The sequence below is a fragment of the Boleophthalmus pectinirostris genome, unplaced genomic scaffold (genome assembly GCF_026225935.1).
Source record: "Boleophthalmus pectinirostris isolate CB_2022bp ecotype Guang Dong unplaced genomic scaffold, ASM2622593v1 HiC_scaffold_20, whole genome shotgun sequence".
Classification (NCBI taxonomy): Eukaryota; Metazoa; Chordata; class Actinopteri; order Gobiiformes; family Gobiidae; genus Boleophthalmus; species Boleophthalmus pectinirostris.
In genome coordinates, this window is record NW_026571153.1 from 30,181,333 (window position 1) to 30,200,486 (window position 19,154).

The 19,154-nt window shown below is 40.0% G+C and overlaps 1 protein-coding gene across 1 annotated transcript in view; it reads left to right on the forward strand.

The window, feature by feature from the left end:
• The first annotated feature begins 280 nt into the window (after positions 1-280).
• The window catches only part of dnah2 (dynein, axonemal, heavy chain 2), a 76,692-nt gene continuing 57,818 nt past the window's right edge, over positions 281-19,154 (forward strand). Inside the window, exons 1-23 of the mRNA XM_055156639.1 lie at positions 281-405; positions 2,656-2,820; positions 3,500-3,725; positions 4,659-4,769; positions 5,255-5,493; positions 5,695-5,886; positions 5,962-6,119; positions 6,433-6,520; positions 6,605-6,810; positions 6,879-7,008; positions 7,093-7,275; positions 7,942-8,156; positions 8,928-9,074; positions 9,144-9,300; positions 9,384-9,493; positions 10,699-10,828; positions 10,906-11,094; positions 11,530-11,674; positions 13,587-13,776; positions 16,107-16,307; positions 17,293-17,449; positions 17,834-18,008; positions 18,410-18,573. Of these exons, the coding sequence (XP_055012614.1) occupies positions 370-405; positions 2,656-2,820; positions 3,500-3,725; positions 4,659-4,769; positions 5,255-5,493; positions 5,695-5,886; positions 5,962-6,119; positions 6,433-6,520; positions 6,605-6,810; positions 6,879-7,008; positions 7,093-7,275; positions 7,942-8,156; positions 8,928-9,074; positions 9,144-9,300; positions 9,384-9,493; positions 10,699-10,828; positions 10,906-11,094; positions 11,530-11,674; positions 13,587-13,776; positions 16,107-16,307; positions 17,293-17,449; positions 17,834-18,008; positions 18,410-18,573 (3,714 nt within the window). The 5' untranslated portion in view covers positions 281-369. The remainder of the gene's footprint in view (positions 406-2,655; positions 2,821-3,499; positions 3,726-4,658; positions 4,770-5,254; positions 5,494-5,694; positions 5,887-5,961; positions 6,120-6,432; positions 6,521-6,604; positions 6,811-6,878; positions 7,009-7,092; positions 7,276-7,941; positions 8,157-8,927; positions 9,075-9,143; positions 9,301-9,383; positions 9,494-10,698; positions 10,829-10,905; positions 11,095-11,529; positions 11,675-13,586; positions 13,777-16,106; positions 16,308-17,292; positions 17,450-17,833; positions 18,009-18,409; positions 18,574-19,154) is intronic.

Here is a 19,154-nt window from a genome sequence, read left to right on the forward strand (position 1 = left end):
TGGCCAACTCGAGGTAAGTGTCGCAACTTATAACCGATGCATACTTTCTTTTTTTTTTTTTTTTTCTTTTTTACTACTTCTAAGATTGTACTGTAAGAAAAAGCTCTGGTTTTGTCGCATATTTATTTAGCGTGCCACTCAAAGCTGCATTGACGTCGCGGTCTACCTTTATTCACGGAAAAAGAGCGTCTAGTGATTATTATAAATTGTGTTAGCTCTCCCACAACTGTTGCTAATGCTAATCAAAGTTGCTAACGCTAATCTCGTGCTGTTTGTTTGTTTGTGTGTTTGTGCGTTTGTGTGTTTGTGTGTGTGTGTGTGTTTGTGTGTGTGTGTGTGTTTAAAGCCTGGACACTGAGCGACAAAACCATGGGAGAAGAAGAGGCTGACATATCTGTCCGACAGGTAAAACACTATTTATTTAGCATTAGACAGTGAGTTTGTAAAAATATAATTGTAGGTGAGATAAATTTGTCTTTGTTGAAATGGTCGAAAGTAACAGGATTACAGTAATTTACTTCAGTATTGGGTGACCAGACATCCTTATTTACCCGGTACAGCCCCTGTTTTGAGCCCTGTGTCCCCTGGCCCATCAGATTTATACAAAACTATTGATTTGTCTGTTTTATACAAGAAAGGTGTCCCTATTTTTGACTAGTTTGATCTAAACCAGGTCAAAACCAGGACTAAACTAAGACTAAACTGGACTACGTCAACTCTAAACCAGGACTGAAGTGAGATTAAACTAGGACTGCATCAACTCTAAACCAGGACTAAACTAAAATTAAACCAAGACTACGTCAAGTCTAAACCAGGATTAAACTAAGATTAAACCAGGACTACATCAACTCTAAACCAGGACTAAACTAAGATTAAACCAAGACTACATCAAGTCTAAACCAGGATTAAACTAAGATTAAACCAAGACTACATCAAGTCTAAACCAGGATTAAACTAAGATTAAACCAGGACTACATCAATTCTAAACCAGGATTAAACTAAGATTAAACCAAGACTACGTCAACTCTAAACCAGGGCTAAACTAAGATTAAACCAGGTCTACATCAACTCTAAACCAGGACTACATCAGGTCTAAACCAGGACTAAACTAAGATTAAACCAGGACTGCGTCAACTCTAAACCAGGACTAAACTAAGATTAAACCAGGACTACATCAGGTCTAAACCAGGACTAAAGTAAGATAAAACCAGGACTACATCAACTCTAAACCAGGACTAAACTAAGATTAAACCAGGACTACATCAGGTCTAAACCAGGACTAAACTAAGATTAAACCAGGACTACATCAGGTCTAAAGCAGGACTAAACTAAGATTAAACCAGGACTACATCAGACCTACACCGGGACTAAACTAAGATTAAACCAGGACTACATCAGACCTAAACCAGGACTAAACTAAGATTAAACCAAGACTACATCAATTCTAAACCAGGACTAAACTAAGATTAAACCTGGACTAAAATAGGATTATCACAATTTTTGACTAATCTGATCTCTGCCAACAGTAAAGAGGAGAAATTTGTTTCGCCAAAATACAGAAATTTGTGTGAATGACCATAAAACAAACAAAAAAATACAGCGACAGACGAAGTCCCTCAGATTATGACTGCATGAATGTAGGACATTACACACTCTTTTCACAATTTTATTTATACCAACCATCCCAACCCAAACAAAAGGTGTGTCCCAGTTTAGAATTTTGAAAATGGTCACCCTACTTATGAACGTTTGCTTCACACTTCATATATTTAGTATTTTTTCTGTTTCACTACATTTCTAAATTAAAGCAGAATAAATCCAGAATTAACAGATTCATTTGGGGTTGAGTTTAAAATAAGTGAATAAAATAAAATAAAAGTGCCATAATTGGAGACATGTGAGTACCTTACTATTGCATAAATTATCAGACTAGTACAAGTACACATTTTTTCATTCATTCTTTTCTATGAAATTGATTCGATAACAGCATTTGTGTCAGCTCCATTCTTAAATATAATTCAGCTCATTAATTAGCAGTGAAAATCTGTGTGAAATACTTCTACTTTTTCCTCTGAAGCACACACAAGTCTGTAATATACATTTGTAGTTTTTACTTTGACACAATTGTTGATTACTATGTAGTAAGATTCCACTGTAATTAGTGTGACACACCCTGTTGTACATGCACGCAGCTGCCTTTGTTCGTCTGTCAGAACAGAGCAGACTGCATGCTGGGATACCAAAATATTGCTGTCGATTAATTTATGTATTTTGCCACTGTTTTAAAAAGTATTCAACCTGCAAAAGGAATCCTGTTTCCTATGACCATTCTGTCCACGCTAGACTTATACTTATTCTAGTAAAGGAATCGATTATGTGTTCTGGTAGAGCACCATGAAATGGCTGTATTGAAATAAATATGTAACTAAATACAGTGCAATGCAGGTGTTCCTCATGCTTTAATCTCTTTAACAAGTTTATCACTGAAAAAGTGGTAAAAAAGAATTCCCCACAGAGTGCCACTGACATATTTGCCAGGAGATTTTGTTGTTTGTGGAGGAAATTACGCTACTTCAAAATTGTGCATTTCGATTGCGATTAATCTTACAGCCCTAAACATTGTTATTTTGTATTTTTCCTCATTTTGTCTCACAGTTTTTCATCGACCTCCTGGTTAACTGTGGCATACGTGAGGAGCTGTGTACGGAGGACAAGTTGACAGCACTGGACACCTACATAGATGACACCTCTATCACAACTATGGTGGTGTACTTGGATTCTAATAAGGAACTACACGTGGAATTGTCCGAGCCATCACAGGTACAATGAAAGTTCAAAGCTGCCAAGGGCCCTATTTGAACCCTCTTTACAGTTAGCTTCAAGATTCTGTCCAACACTCCCCCACAAGACTATGTCACCCATGCTCCCACACGACAATTCAAACAATCTTTACATTACATTATATTAGCAACATCAGAGGTGGGTAGTATTCAGTTACTTTTACCTGAGGAGGTTTTAAAAGAAATTGTACTTTTCATTGTACTTGCAGTGCTCCTTCAGATAGTTTGTTTCATTTTTGCGTGTATCTTTAAATGACCAGATTTCTTAGGTTATTTAATGTTTTGTTCTTTCAGATTATATTAACTTTAAATTATAAAGCAGATGGTATGCTCTGACAGCTACTCTATAAGTTACACTGGACCGCCACGTAGATATATCTATCACAAATGTGTTGTTTAAATTCATTTTGTTAGTTTTTTTTTTTGTTGAGTTTTTGAACTATCTTAAAACTATTTGGCTGTGTTTTCTAATGTGTGCATTGTGTCATCATGGTAATTGCTGAACATTCTGCCGTAAGCATACATTCAGAACACCCCCCCTTCCCCTCCCCCTTTCCGCTCCCCCAGTGTGATGTCATTGTTAAGGATCAATTGATGTTGTTTTCACGTTAACAGTTCTAATTACACTAATAAAGCGTTTTTATCTCTTGCATGTGCAGAGTACAGATCTGGCCTACTTTATCCGCGTCCCGGGAGCCCTCATCACCCCTGAGATGTTTGACACAGTGGTGCAGTTTGGCACGATGAACGGTGGGCCCAAGAAGGCCCTGCTGCGGTACATGACGGGTGTGCACGCACCTCTGGTTAGCCTCACCTCCAACTGGGAAAAGAACATGAAGGATCACTATACCAACAACATGCACTGTCTGCTCGCTGACCTCACAGGTTTGTGTCTCCAACAGGATGGTGCTCAGGAGTCTCAACAGGGAATGGGGAACTGAAGAAATGTTTAAAGAGGGGATATTTTACTTCTATGAGGTATTTACTGCTAATATAACATATTCAAGTCATCATATTGCCTTTTATTGTTTTGAAAATGCTATACTCACAGAAAACAACATATTAATATGTTTTATAAGTTACACTTTGCTCCCCGTGCTAAGTCACTCGCCTTTATAAACGCTATCACAGTGCAATCAGTGTGCATCCTGCCCGCTAATGAGTAGTGCACAGTGTATAAGATTTGTGAAGTTGCTGTGTACAGTTTTGTAACATGCTTTTGTACATTTATGGAGAATTGTCATAAGGGAGCATGGGTGACGTAGGCTTGTGCGCAGAGCATTGCACAAAATCTTACCGTGAACCACGAGGGTTTAATAGAGCCCAGGCTAAAATACTCAAACATGCATGGATGACATCTGAAACCTCTTCAGGCATGTTTTTGATGAGGGAAAAGCATTTTCACATAATATAATGAAAATAGAAATCAATTTTGTGTAATACCCCTCTTTAAAATAAATTGATACTTCAAACTTATTAAAAAAACGTATAAGTACACATAAGCTTACTGTAATATTTTCTAATAGAAATTTTCTTAAGATAAAGGGTTGTAGTATTGTTCTAACACAGCGCCCACTTACAGATGATGTGACAAACTTAGGCAAACAAATAGACACATGGCACACATTCTACATTGAAACACTGTGAAACCAGACATTGTGTCATACTGGCTTTGCTTTAGCATTTGTTTGTCTAAAGGGCTAATGTGATGTGATGTTACAATCTATTTTTAGTAACTGTGAAAACCTATAAAGCTATTGTTTGTAAAATGTTGATATATTAGTTATTTCATTTACATTGACATTTGTGCAATTGCAGATGAAGTGTACAAAGATGTGGGTAGTACAGTACTGTACATCCCCCTGGAGGGCCTCCAGCACACTCCTGAGGAGGCATGCAAAGACAGGAAGCTCGTGCAAAGAATGGAGAGTAAGCAAATTCTATACGTCTTTTATTTCTTTCATCTTTATTAAGGACACAAGAGCAGACTTATGATGCAGACTTACTGTATCTAATGTAATACAGCATGCACTCTACAATCAAAAGTTTGGACACACCATCTCTTCAGTGTTTTTTTTTGTTTTTTTTCTTGTTGCATGTTTATGCTTTTTTACATTTTAGATATCGAGCATATAAAGCAATATGTATGTAGCATATGTAGCAAACAAAACGTGAAATAAATCCACAAAATATTGTTTATATTTTGAGATTAAAAGTCAACAGCGCTGCAAACTCTTGGCTTTTACTTGGCTTTGTGATTGTCACTTCACAGGTGTGCCTTGTCAGGGTCAAGAGTGCAAAGCTTTTTTTTTTTTTTTTTACTTTTTTTTTTTGTTTATTCATATGCATTGATTTGTATTTTTATGGATTTAGTGAGAATCTATAATGTTCATGTTATCTTTCTTTTATTTTAGCTGTTATGATCCACTGGACAGATCAGATCAAGAAACTACTAAATGAGCAAGAAATCACCAAAATGAGTGACTCGTGTGGCCCCCTGCAAGAGATCGACCTATGGAGGAGCCGTGCTGCTAAGCTATTAGACATCAGCCAGCAGCTCCAGAAGCCTGGAGTTAAACACATCCAGAGCATCCTGGAGATGTCCAAGTCTCTGTATGCTCAGCGCTTCTCCAAACTGGCCCACGAGATCCAGGTACAGGCCACATGTCCATGTCCCAATCTCTGATTACATGTCATGTTATTGCCTTAAATGTGTCCTGATGCCAAACAAAGCTACCTACAGGTACAAATAAAGTCACCTGAACTTGAACATGTTCCTCTGCTCTGCAGTGTACCCTCCTCATATAGAGCTCTCACAGAGTATGTGTGTGTGTGTGTTTGTGTGTTTGTGCAGAGCTGCTCTGTGCAGGCCCAGTCCAACCTGTCCTTCCTGTCCGTACTGAAGGAACCCTGTGAGGAGCTGGCCACTCTCAAACCCAGTGAGGTGCCTCCAAAGCTGCAGCAGATTATCCACCTCATCCGTGTCATCTGGATCAACTCACCGTACTACAACACCAGCGAGCGCATCACAGGCCTCTTCCACAAGGTACTCCGTCTGCTCTTCTATCACTTCATCTATATATGTCTTCAACGTTTATGTGTGTTTTACATTGTGTGCTAGATGAGTAGTGAAATCATCCGCATCTGCCTCGAAACTATCTCCTTGGACCAGATCTTTAAGGGTTTTGTGGTCTCCAGCAAGAAGACCCTCACACAGTGCATCCAGTGTTGTACATCTTGGAAAGAGATTTATTTACAAACCTCTCAGATTCACCAGAAGTAAGAAACATGTCACATCTGCTCTACAGACAGAAATTCACACTATCATCAATCATCTCTCTCTCTCTCTCTCTCTCTCTCTCTCTCTCTCTCTCTCTCTCTCTCTCTCTCTCTCTCTCTCTCTCTCTCTCTCTCTCTCTCTCTCTCTCTCTCTCTCTCTCTCTCTCTCTCTCTCTCTCTCTCTCTCTCTCTCTCTCTCTCTCTCTCTCTCTCTCTCTCTCTCTCTCTCTCTCTCTCTCTCTCTCTCTCTCTCTCTCTCTCTCTCTCTCTCATCAATCATCTCCCTCCCTCTCTCTCTCTTTTTCTTGTGCAGATATTCTCCAAAGCCATGGGTCCTGGATTCCACCAGTATTTTTGTCCTTGTGGACAGTTTTGTCCAAAGGTTTAAAGAGTTAGTTGAGGTAAACGTGTCAATCAATTCATACAGCCAGTGGATAGAGAATGTAGTGTTTTCAATGATGTAAAAAAATGTGTGTTGTGTCCAGGTGTGTGACTGCCAGCACCAGTTTGCACGATGGGAGGATGGTGAGCAGGGGTCCCTGCCCTGCTTTGGGGGCTGTCAGGGTCCAAAGTTCACCTGCTCTCTTCTGGATTTAGAGGGGAATTTCCACCATGGACTACAGAAACTGCGCACTGTGGGCAAAGGCATCTTGGATGTGAAGGACACTTCATGGAGAGTGGAGTTCACCAGGTTAGGCCCATTTGAACATGCCAAAGCGAGGAGGACATAAGCTCTATGTTGACATTGTTTACTCTCAGGTTTGGAGCATTGATCAAAGACCAGGAAGTGACCGCCCAGAACCTCATCAACTCTGTCTTTAAAACTGTTAACACTGTGGCGGAGGGGGTGAGGCTGCTTGACATTTTTAGGCCAATGTCAAGTCGAGAGGTATCACAGCTTTTACATGTTTTATTTAATAATAAATGTCATACCAGTGATTACAGACACTGACATTGTCCATGCCTTTATCAGGCCATCAAACACACTATAGAGGAGAAGTATGAACAAGTGTACAACATTTTTAGTAAAGAGTTAAAGATGGTGAACAAGGAACTCAACCAGGGTATGAGGAGCTCCTATCAGCACATGCCGCGGGTCATATGTGAAGCATACTGGATCAAAGCGCTCAAACACAGACTGCAGAGGCCTATGGAGGTGAGCAAGTACTTTTATGTCACTGCCTGCACTCTCGTCATTTCAATATTAAGTGTGAGTGATGTGACTGTGAGTTGCTTAAGTTTACTCATTAAAAGAATTTCAGTGAATAAGTAACACAAATTACATTCAAATGATCATCTAGTTAAATCAAGTATTATTTGTATGTCAGATTAAAAAGTAATGATTGCTAATACTTTCTGAAAGATATTGTAAGTTATTATATCACAATTTGAACATGAAAGTTTCAGAAACCCTGTGATTCCATGTTAATCAGCATTTGTGCTAACACCTATTTTATCAATACAAGTTGTTCTCTTATGAAACTCAAGTAAGAATATTGATACTTTGCAGTGACATCACACTGGGGGCATTGTGCACTGTGTACAGTTTTGTATCACGTTTTTCATATTTATGGAGAATTGTCGTGTGGGAGTTCGGGTGACGCAGGCTTGTGGGTGGAGCATTGCACAGAATCTTACAGCTAACCGTAAGGAGGGTTCAAATAGTGTCCTGGAGAGATTGCTAAAATACTCAGACATGTATGTATAACATCTAAAATCTCTTCAGGCATGTTTTTGATAAGGGAACCTTATAATATAAACTGTACTGAATAATCTTTCTGAACTGATATGTTGTCTCCACACTTGCTTGTGTTGAGTCCAGGTGCTTCAGAAAGCCTACTTCATGCCAGACTCGAACAGCCGGAAGCAGGTGCTGGTCACATACAACCAGACGGTGCAGGTGTTGGATGAGAGAATGCGTAGGATCTACAGTGACTGGACTCAGGACCTGGATGGGCAGGCCTTCACCAAACTCGAGCAGACTCTGATGGTGCGCTCTAAAGACCGCAGTGGATGCTTGGAGCTCAACTTCGACACGTACGTATGGGGATTCACACAGATTAATGAGGAAGGTGGAATGGACAGTTTAGTGAATGGAAGTGCAATTGACAAATTAATATATTTTTCTAATTGTTACTTGGTTTGGTGGATAGTACCTGTGGTAAATATTTATCGTAGTTTTATCAGTCAAGTGGCAGTTTGTGAAGAAAAGCAGAAAACAAAAGAGTTTAAAGATCTAACAAAATAAAGGGGCCGACATCTGTTTTTATTTGATAACATAACTATTGTGTAACTCTTGTGTAGACAGATTTTGACCCTTGTTAATATTATGGTTACTAGGTAACGTACATTTATGTATGCATTAAAGGTAGAAAAGCACTATATAAAAATTAGGTCATGTCAGTACTACTGCCTTTTTCCAACCAGGATGTAAATTTATAACCTAAATTACAAAACTGGAAAAGGCCAGGTTATTTTTTTTTAAGTCAAATCTTAAATCTGACTATGTTTTAGAGAAGTCTAGCCTGTCATATGCACTTTCAGTTTGACAAGTAGACAGTAGCGAGGGGGAGGAATATAGTTTTCCTGATTATGTTGGAATGGAATTTCCAGGGCTGATGACAAAGGTAGAGGTGTTCCGTTTTAGAACATTATACTACTTGCTGTTTTTTTTGTACTTTGTTAAATATTGACCACAGATACTATCCCAGCCAACCAAGACTGAATAAAAAAAACTCTCATATGCACTTTGATACTTGCCTTTCACATATGCTTTACTCATTTGCATTTGGATTCTTGTGTGGTTAGGGACCTATGGATTCTGCTCTCTGAGGTTTATTACTGGGACCGACTGAAGTTCGAGATCCCTCCGAGTGTGTCAGATATTTATCGTGACAGTGAAGACTATATGAGCCTGAGGGAAAGAGTACTGCTTCTTGTTCAGAACTACAACAGGTTAGGACATCACAGTATCATAGTATTCTCTGATTCTACTAAACTATTTGGACATTTTTTGTCTTTTAGCATTATTGAAATGCTTTCTCCCGTTGAGCATGAGCTGTTCCGTGATCGGATAGATTTCCTTGATCGAAAGGTTCGGCCTGGCCTGGCCAAACACACGTGGCTTTCCAAGGGAGCATCCAGTGTGTTCGTGGATGAATGCCTGGTTCATGTGGACAAGGTGCAATGCTCTTCTGTCTAAGGGGAATATAAACTATCCTTTTCTCTTCCCTTTTGTTACATGTGAATCTTCTTGTCTCTCAGTTGCACACTATTGTGGAGGAATATAAATTAGCCAACCAGTCTATCTCCGACCTCTGCTGTGAGATCAGTGAAGCACTGTTAGTTCAACTGGATGGAAAGACAGTTTACAGGTAATGAAAAATGATGACAAACATATTTGGTATGTGTAAGGTATTCATACTTTCATAGGTACAATATGAGAACCTAGTGTTGAGATGGATGTTCTATACCAGGGGTCGGCAACCCAAAATGTTCAAAGAGCCATATTGGCCCAAAAAAACAAAAAACATACCTGCCTGGAGCCGCAAAAAATTAAAAGCCTTATATAAGCCTAATATGAACGCAACATAGGCTGTCAGTGTATTAGCTATATAAACCTACTATTAAAATGACTAAGTAGGCTACAAATACAAAATGAGCATTCATGATTACACAAACCCCTTTTGCGACCCTCTCATACTTGGTGCGCCGTCTGTAGACCGACATTTACCTGTTGCTTTGACGACGATGATGGAAGTATTCAGAGCAGCAGTCGCATTTCTTCTGATCGTGCACAGGAGCATTCATAAAACAGCAGCATGTAGAACTTTCTACGCAACATCAGCCCAGAGCAGAAGCTCTGAGCTCGGGCAGCAGCGCAAAATACACGGGAGCAGTCAGCGCACAGCTCCTCAAGACGGGGCTGGGGGTCCAGTGTTGGTCAGATTGTCCGGAGGTTTCGTCCTCCGTGTCCTGGTTCCAGATGGGGGCGAGCAAGACCAGCGTGCAAAGGACTGGGTCCGAGCGGTTCCGCGTCGTCCTCTGTGCGCTGGTTCTGTGCGGGAAAAGCGAGAATGCGCTGTGGACTACAGGTCCGGGCGGGCTGCTCCGGTCCTCCACGCTCTACCGCGGCCTGGTTCCGAGGTGGTGCAAAGCATCCGGACAGAAGCATGAATCCAGTTTGGTTCATTATATGTTGTTCTGAGCGTCCGTCTGCGCACGTGTTTTTGTTTAGTTTTTTTTTTCGGGGAAAACGCTTCTCAGGTGGAGGCACCGCACACCACCCCCCGCTTCAGCTCATCTGTTTGTTCTGCTGAAACACTTTTCCTATGTTTGCGTTTGCACACAGCTGATGGATCAGATCCATGACCAGAGATGAATGAGGGTTTTACCCCTAAAGAAACCATATTAAAACAACAACAACAAAAAAAATCATTCCTTTTCCATTTTCACTCATTTTTGAAAAAGCTCCAGGGAGCCACTAGGGGAGTGCTAAAGAGCCGCATGCGGCTCCGGGGCCGCGGGTTGCCGACCCCTGTTCTATACTATGTGCTTTAATATGTGTTGTTCTTTACAGGAACCTGGACTTTGAGCATGACCAGAGTGCTCACCGGAAGAGCCAGCTCCAAATTCTGCAATCCACACACCAACAAATACTCCACATAATGACTGAGATCTATGAGATATTTGCCCAGGATGGACCTGCTGTACGTTCCCTATTCCCTGTAGTTTGACCTGAAGTCAAGTATATTTTATTGAAGCTTTCTTTTCTATTGTTCTGTAGGTGCAGGAGCAGTGGTGTGCCTATACAGAGAAAGTTGATCGTCTGATAGAAGAAGCTCTGAGAATCAACATTAAGAACTCCATCCAGAAGTTGGCCAAGGCTATCAATGGAGGCAACAAGACCACCCCCAACCCTCTGTTTAAAATCCTAGTCACTCTGAACCACGAGAACGCCCAGAATCCGCCCAAGGTTCTTGCTCACCTTAACACAATGGGCATCGTTCGTGTTTTTATTTTTGCACAAAATGTTCATATTTTCCACTTTAAGAAGTTAGATTCACAACGCATTCTTAAAAAACAAAATATCTTAAATCCAGCCAGCCACGAACACTGTCACTCGTTTACATTTCAGCTCTATAAAACCCCTCATAGTAACTGTCATTGGATCACATGTTTAAATAAATTATTTTAGAAAATATATACTTTCTTACTTTCATGCAGGAATTAATTTTTGATTGCATTATCAGATTACTAATATTCTAATACAGAAGAATTTCTGAATTTAGTGAACATTTTCAGTTAAGAAAACATTTTGTTCATCAAAAGGCCTTAAGTACAAATTTGTTGGTGAGAATACTTCATGAATTAGGCATGAATGAATGAATGTTTTTTTGTTGTGTGTTAGGTGGAATTCTCTCCAACACTGATCAAACTGACCCAACTCTTGAACATTCTACCTCACATCATAGAAACCATCTCTGGGTTTAAACGACTGCCTTATCTTCTGCACCTCAAGAGCTCACAGCAGACTCCCATACATGCCAAAATAGGTATGATTTTTCTATGAGCATTTTATTATTCTTTTTAACTTTTTAATAATGTTTTTGTTCTATGATTGGACACTTGAGTAGTTCTGCATATATTCTCTCTCTTTTAAGGCAAGTGGTGTTCAGACAGCACCTGCCTGTCTCCATGGGGATCTTGCATGTATTCAATTATAAGTGTTTTTATTCCTCAAAACGATCTTAAAACTAATGCATTCTTACATAACTTGGCCAGGTGGCACCAATTGCTATTTCATGAAGATGAAAAAATAAATACTGCCACACTGTGGAACATTCTAGGCAAAGCAATAGGCAAGCCCTCCAAAAAAGTGAGCATCAAACTGCCATGTTTGATATCCCAGTGGGATGCATGTCAAAGCTGATCTTTTCAAGTCTTTTAAACCATATTGCTTTTGTTTTTGGTTCTGATATTGTCATATTTTTGTTTTGGGATTCGGACATCGTAATTGTGTGGCTGTTGGATGTCCTAACAGCGGAAAACAGCTCGAGAAATAGGCTTTGGAAGTTTGCGAACTCCATAAATGCAAAAGGGATTCAGATGTGTGTGACTGCAAACCTCTGTTCAAACTGTTTCCCTTCCCAACAGAATTGAAAAATAGTAAAAGGCGAAGGCGACATAGGAAGTAGAAAAAAGGAAACCTTTGGCTGCCTAAGAAATCATCCCGAGTTTGCAGTGAACATTTTGTGTGTGGAGCGCCATCAAAGCAAAATCCCGATCCCTCACTCAACCTCGGTTACTAATTTAAAAAGTCAATGCCAAAGCGAAAGGCACCAACTGTTCACCAAGAAACAACTTCCACTGCAAAGTGACCAAGATGTTTCTGTAAAACCACAAGAACAAGAAAGTGCGAGTTCAGCCTGCTTGTCTTTTGCACCTCTCACTTAACAAACGGGATATTGCTTTGTTGACGCTGCACATACAAAATGTTTGCTGCAAAATCAGGATGATTTCTTAGGCAGCCAAACGTTTCCTTTTTCATCCTTCCCATGTATCAATACTGCCCATCGCCTTCACCTTTCACTATTTTTCAATTCCGTTGGGAAGGGTTTCGGTGGAGGTTTACAGTCACACACATCCGATTCCCTTTTTTAGTTATGGAGCTTGCAAACTTCCGAAGCCTGTTTCTTGAGCCGTTTTCCACTGCTGGGACATCCAACAACCACACAATTACGATGTCCAAATCCCATAACTTAAAATATGACAATAAAAGAACCAGAATCAAAAGCGATATGGTTCAAAAGATCGGCTTTGACACTAGACGCATCCCACTGGGAAATGATACATGGCGGTTTGATCCTCACTTTTTCAGAGGACCCTTCTCAGTATGCACTGTGCAATGACTGGAAGTCCAAAATGTGGGATGCATGTGTAACTTCTCCATGATCATCCACCAGAAATAAATACATTGTGCCCTTTTAAAGAAGATCTATAGTGCTTATATCTGCTCTATATTTATAATCTAAGACACCCATGGATCATTATGTTATAATTTGATCAATCTCTATATTAATCTAAAACGATGTAATAAAAGAAACAGGTCCAGTGACTTCTGCATTAGAAAACTGTGATGCCCAATGGGAGCTGACGTCAGTAAATGTCATCACAACAAAAAGCAATGCAGCAGTCAGCGCTTCTATGGTAGCTGTGTATGGGGTTCATCGGCAAAATGGTGTCTTGAACATAAGTGATAAAAGATTGCTCAGACATGCACAATCCGTCCACATACAACATTGGGTGAGCAAATAGTGATGGAAAACACCTGTAACATGGTTAAAAGTTTTGAAAAGTAGATTTTGCATTATGGGTGCGCTATAATGCACATTGTTTTAAGATGTTCAGTACAAAGGAACAATGCAAAATTATTTAATTATTTTAATGTATCTATGAAATCCTCAGAGCAAGATGAGGAGATAAAGAAGATCCAAGCAGCGATTGCCACAGGGATGAGTGCTAACGCGAGCCACCTTCAGGCCTATCTCCAGACATGGGACAAGTACAGGGAAATTTGGGAGATCAATAAAGACTTGTACATCCAGGACTACAATAGATACAGCCCACCCGGCACCTTCGACAAAGATATCAATGGGTATGGTACAGACCCTGCTCGAACCAGTGTGACACTAATGATCATATTTCTACTTTGCAGCTGATCAACATCAACATTTTTTGGTGGTGTGCATTTTTCAGACAGACAGTTATTTTGTTAATCAAGTTTTGCTGTTGCAGATGATGTTGCTGCAACATTTCCACAGTGTGTCTCGCCTTTGTTTCTCAGTCAAAGGTTTCAGTGCAGTTTAACAGGAGGACAGGTCAGGGAGGGTGAGCAGATCTGTGTAAGGGCAGTCTGAGGAGAGGAAGCACCAATAGTGTCCCTCCTCTGTGTCCTGCAGCATCACAGCAGTACAGTGTATCCATAGACTTTTTTGTTAGATGATGATTCTTTATATTACTGTAATTTCTGGACTATAAGCTGCTACTTTTTTCTCACACTTTGAACCCTGTGGCTAATGGGTCCGGTCAAGCGGTAACGGGGGGAAACGGGCAGATTTTTTACATTCAAATAGCTCTTATTCAGAAACTAGAGGGACTATTGAAATAAGTAAAGTATCAGAATGTAGGAAAGAGTTAACACTCCAACAGGGTAAAGTTAAACCTGTGATATTCTTTCAAGTTGTTGACAAAAAATTTAAAAACTCATGTCGGTAACGGAGGGAATGAAATATGCAGCACTTTCTGGGCAATAAATCCAAACAGTGATAACTAGTGGTTCTCACTTTCATATCCTTAACAAACTGGTTTGAATATTTGCTTCATATAGTTTTCTACCATATGGTACAAGATTAGGTTGAAAAACCTCTTACTTTTTGACTCATGAGATTTTTTTTATTAAGAAAGGTCATGGTAACGGAGGGAAAAGTAACGGAGGGAAAATTGTGCAAGCAAGTAGAAGGTGCATGATTTTGCATCATTTGTAATTTTTTTTCTTCTGAATACTTAATATTACTTCAAAATGAAAGGAAACTATTTCTATAAAATATGTCAGTCCTTCCAAGCAATTTTTTATCATTTTAAATATTTTTTTTTTGAAAAATCTTGTACCTTCATCAACAGTTCAAAGATGGAATAACACAAGATATGATGAAATACATCCATTTATTTACATGATTTGCAGGTCTTTGAAATTTGGGAAATAATTTTTGTTCTATGTTTCATACATGGTCTGTTTAAAATGTATGGAACTTTAGAACCAAAAATGATACATAAAAAAGGTCAACAGTTTCATAAACTAGAGTACATATGTATCTGTTCAATACATTTTTATATCAGATGCATTAACTTGCATTTTTGGCCTTGCTGTTTACTTCTGCTTGACCGGGCCCTAATACAATGATGCAGCTAATATATGGACAGATTATTTGTTTGGCACATTGTCCATTCATATATACAGTCTATGGTTTGGTAACACAGCGGATGTGTGCGCAGCTTGACTGCAGAAAGCGCTGCCGTCTCTGCGATTCACACATGGATCTAGGGTTCACATGAAGTTGCAGTGCTAGCTAGTGATGTTGTCAGTTTATCGCTGTGTGATAAAATAAGTTATGATGCTAAATGAACATTAGTGAGGGGGATACATCTTAATGACCCGTGTGCGTTAAATGCAGATGTGTATGTAATTGACGAGAAGAAACGTGTCAAACTTCAGTAGACGGACATCCACTCATACCTGATCGATACAACTAACTGAGACCCTGGGAGAGCCTGAAATCTGCTGAAATGCTAAGAGACATTGACGTGATACAGGACACACTTTTCGTAGAAGACATGCACAGCGAGCGGGGAGAGACAGGGGTAACACGCCGAAGATGATGCTTGTTTGATTGTGTTTTGAACAGATTTTGCGCTTCATGCACACAACCTCCTCATGGAAAACACACGAAGAAATGCAGATGATGCAGCTTTTAATTTAAAGGCAATTGATGTGGCTGTGGAAGAAGGAAAAAGAGATAGTGAGGCATTGGCGACAGCAGTATGACGAACTGACTCTGACACTGAATGCAAAAAGGCGACAAAAGCTTTCCGAGGCAATTAAAGCAAATAGCCCAAACTTGAAAATTTTGAAGACACGGACACCTGCGGCTTAAATTCAGGTGTGGCCTATATATGTACAGTGTTAAAGTTTTGTTAAAATTTAGTTAAAAGTTTAGTTGATATTCAGGTGCGCTCAATAGTCCAGAAATTACGCTAGTTAGTCTTTATTATGACAACCAGTTACGCTGCCTTCACACTTTCTGGCTCAGTCCTTGATGCACACCTAGTTTCTTCCTTTAGTCCTGGTTTAGTTCTGGGTTTATTCCCGGTGTAATGTTTAGTTTTAATCAAACTCTCACACTGAAATTCTCCCTGGTTGTTTGGCAGGTACAAAGAGAAGGCGGTCATTGTGCAGCAGGAGGAGACTGTGGTCGTCGTGCGCTTCGTCATCCTGGACTGCTCCCCTCTCAAGTCTGCCCTGGTGCAGCACTGCAACGAGTGGCAGACCAAGTTCACCGGGCTTCTGTGTGACGTGGCCAGCACTGGACTCAAGGAGCTCCACGCCTCTCTGCACCACAATGCTGAGAGGTACAGCTGAGGGACAGAGGGAGGGGACACAAGCTTTTCAATGGGAAGTTTAGATTGCTTGGGATCAGGACACAGTATTAGATAGGTCTTTGGTGCTTGAAGAGAGAGGTATTCTTTGCTTAAAAATTGGTATAATGCAAAATTGATGTTTTGGAACTCCATAAATATAAAAAAATTAATAATGCAAAACTGTACACAACTATTTGACAAGCCTGATGCGATGTGTATGAGGTTGCACTCTGCTTGTGTTGTGATAGTGCTTTGAAGGGGGAGTGATTTAATGCGGAGAGCAAAAGGAGGGGAGACTCAGAGCGGTGTCAAAAACAGAATGTTAATATGTTGTTTTCACTGAATATTTTCAAAACAATAAAAGGTAACATGGTGATCTAAATATGTTATGTGTTAGCAGTTAATACCATAGAAGTAAAATACCCCCTCTTTAAAAGAACATTTTCAGTAAAATTACTGTTGTTTATAGGCATATATATTTAATATTTTAAATACTTTAATAGTATTATTATAGACAGTTCAAAGTTTTGTCACTATAAATTAGCAGGATTAACATTTATGGATTTCAGCCATTAATGGTTGTTTGAAAACCACCAATTTGTGACTTTTAGGTGATGTGTATGTGATGAAGGGCAAGAGCAAGTGTTACTTATTTGAGTAAATGTGTATATATAGTCAAATATGTAAGAAAAGAACGTTAATCATTTCTATTATTGTTGACTATGCTTATATTGGACTATTTGAATAGTCAGCATATTTACAAAATAAATACACCCTCCCACCTATACACCCCATTAAATATTATTCATGGCATTTCAGCTTCCTGCTATTGGCATTTTGAGGAATTTTGACTATTCAACAGGACATTTTGTTTTGAATTGTTAATTGCTACGGTAATGGTGCTAATTCATGGATAGTCTGACTGAATGAAACCCTTATGTAACCCAATGTAAATAACACATTTGTGCTGTTGTAGACTTAAGCGTGCTCCACAAACACTGGAAGAACTTGGTGAGACCCTAAAGCTCTTGGACTCCCTGAAGAATGATTTGCCAAAGACAGAGGCTCAGATCCCTGTAATCCAAGAACAGTTTGCCCTGTTGGACAAGCACGAGGAGCCACTGGAGCAGGAGGTAAGGCCATTAAAAAGGAGGTGTCTTTTTTTTTTGCTTTCTATCATGTTTTAATGTTGTTCTCTCATTAGAAACATGCCATGAGAATATTTTAGTGGTCTCTCCCAGGCACTATTTGAATCCTCCTTATGGTTAGTTGTAATATTCTGTCCGATGCTCAGCCCACAAGCCTACGTCACTCACGCTTCTACACAACAAGTCTCCATAAATATCCAAAAGCATCATACATAACAGTACACAGCGACTTGCCAAACTAGATTCATTAGAGGGATGCACATTGATTGTATTGTGATAGCGCTCTGAAGGGGAAGTGATTTTGCGCGGGGAGCAAAAGGGGGGCGAACTCAGATTTAAATAGAATTTTTCTCATCTTTTGTATCATAGGTGCTGGACCTGCGTGAGGTGCTGAACGAGGATTGGGTGTGGTTTCAGCAGGTTCTCATCGACTGTGACGTCACCCTTCAGAAGGAAAAGGAGAGGTTCAAGAACAGACTCTTGATCTCATCTGAGGAGTTCAAGAAGAAGATCCAGAGCACTGTTCAGGAGTTCAACAGCACAGGTACAGTGTCAATCTGTCCAACAAACTAGTTCCCTTAAACTGACACAGGTTAGGCTGAAATTCCTAGGGCATCATTGTATATACAGTATTTAGAAATTCAAAGGAGACAGATTATGAAAACTTTTTAGAGCCTTTGTTCTAATTGTTTTCCCTTCTTCTTTCTTTAATTTATCCAGAATGATAAAAGGCTAGATAGAATAAATGCATGTAATAGATGGCTGCCCTGTTCTACTTGTTTCTAGATATTTTCTAGGAAGAGATGAGGTTGTTGGGGTGACATGCCTCCCTCTTCCCCAGATAAATGTTCCCTGCAGTGGGACTCTTTCCTCACCACCACTGGACATGTGCCTGGTCCCTTTGCTTCCTTTTGTGTTTGACTGTGTTTATGTGTGCCTCCACAGGTCCCTTTGACAGTGTGCTGAGCTGTGAGACGGCCTTTAGGCTGATAGAACAACACCGCGCTCTGCTAAAGGTGCTGAAGGAGGAGGAGCGCACCATTATAGACGGCCTGAGGTTCTTCGTCATAGAGCAGCCCCCATCCAAGATTATTATTGCACTAGAAAAGGTGGGCCACACACAGCACTGTCCATATATGTATTAGGATATTTAAGGCTCTGTACCTTAGATTTATGATCGTGTGTAAAATCTTGAGTCGTAGCTAAAATTGTGGCTCATAGGTCTCCTTAAACTGGACTCTCTCAAAGACTGGAGCAAAGATGTCAAGCCTGTTTGATTTTTTAGAATCTTCTGTCCTCTCTTTGCATCTGCCATCAATCTGTGTGACCAACAGTAAACACAAGCACCCCTCAGAAGAACTCTGCCACAAACCAGTTTCTCTTTCATTTACTCACTTTCACTAACGGCAAATGACTGCTAACATGTAGCTATAGCACCAGCTATCTGAAATAAAATATGAAAAGCAAATTAAAGACTTTGCACAGGGATGTTCATTCATGCACCATCTGGATGCCCTTCCATGTGCTTGTTCCCCACAGCAAAGCGCAGCCCTCTCTCTGTATCAGCCTGATGCTACTCAGCAGTTTAGTTTTATCTGGATCTGTAGCTACAAAAGCTACTTCACATGAGGCTAAAGTTTTTGACTGATCCTAATGCTGCGATATGGGATTTCCTCACATTCTCGTCTGC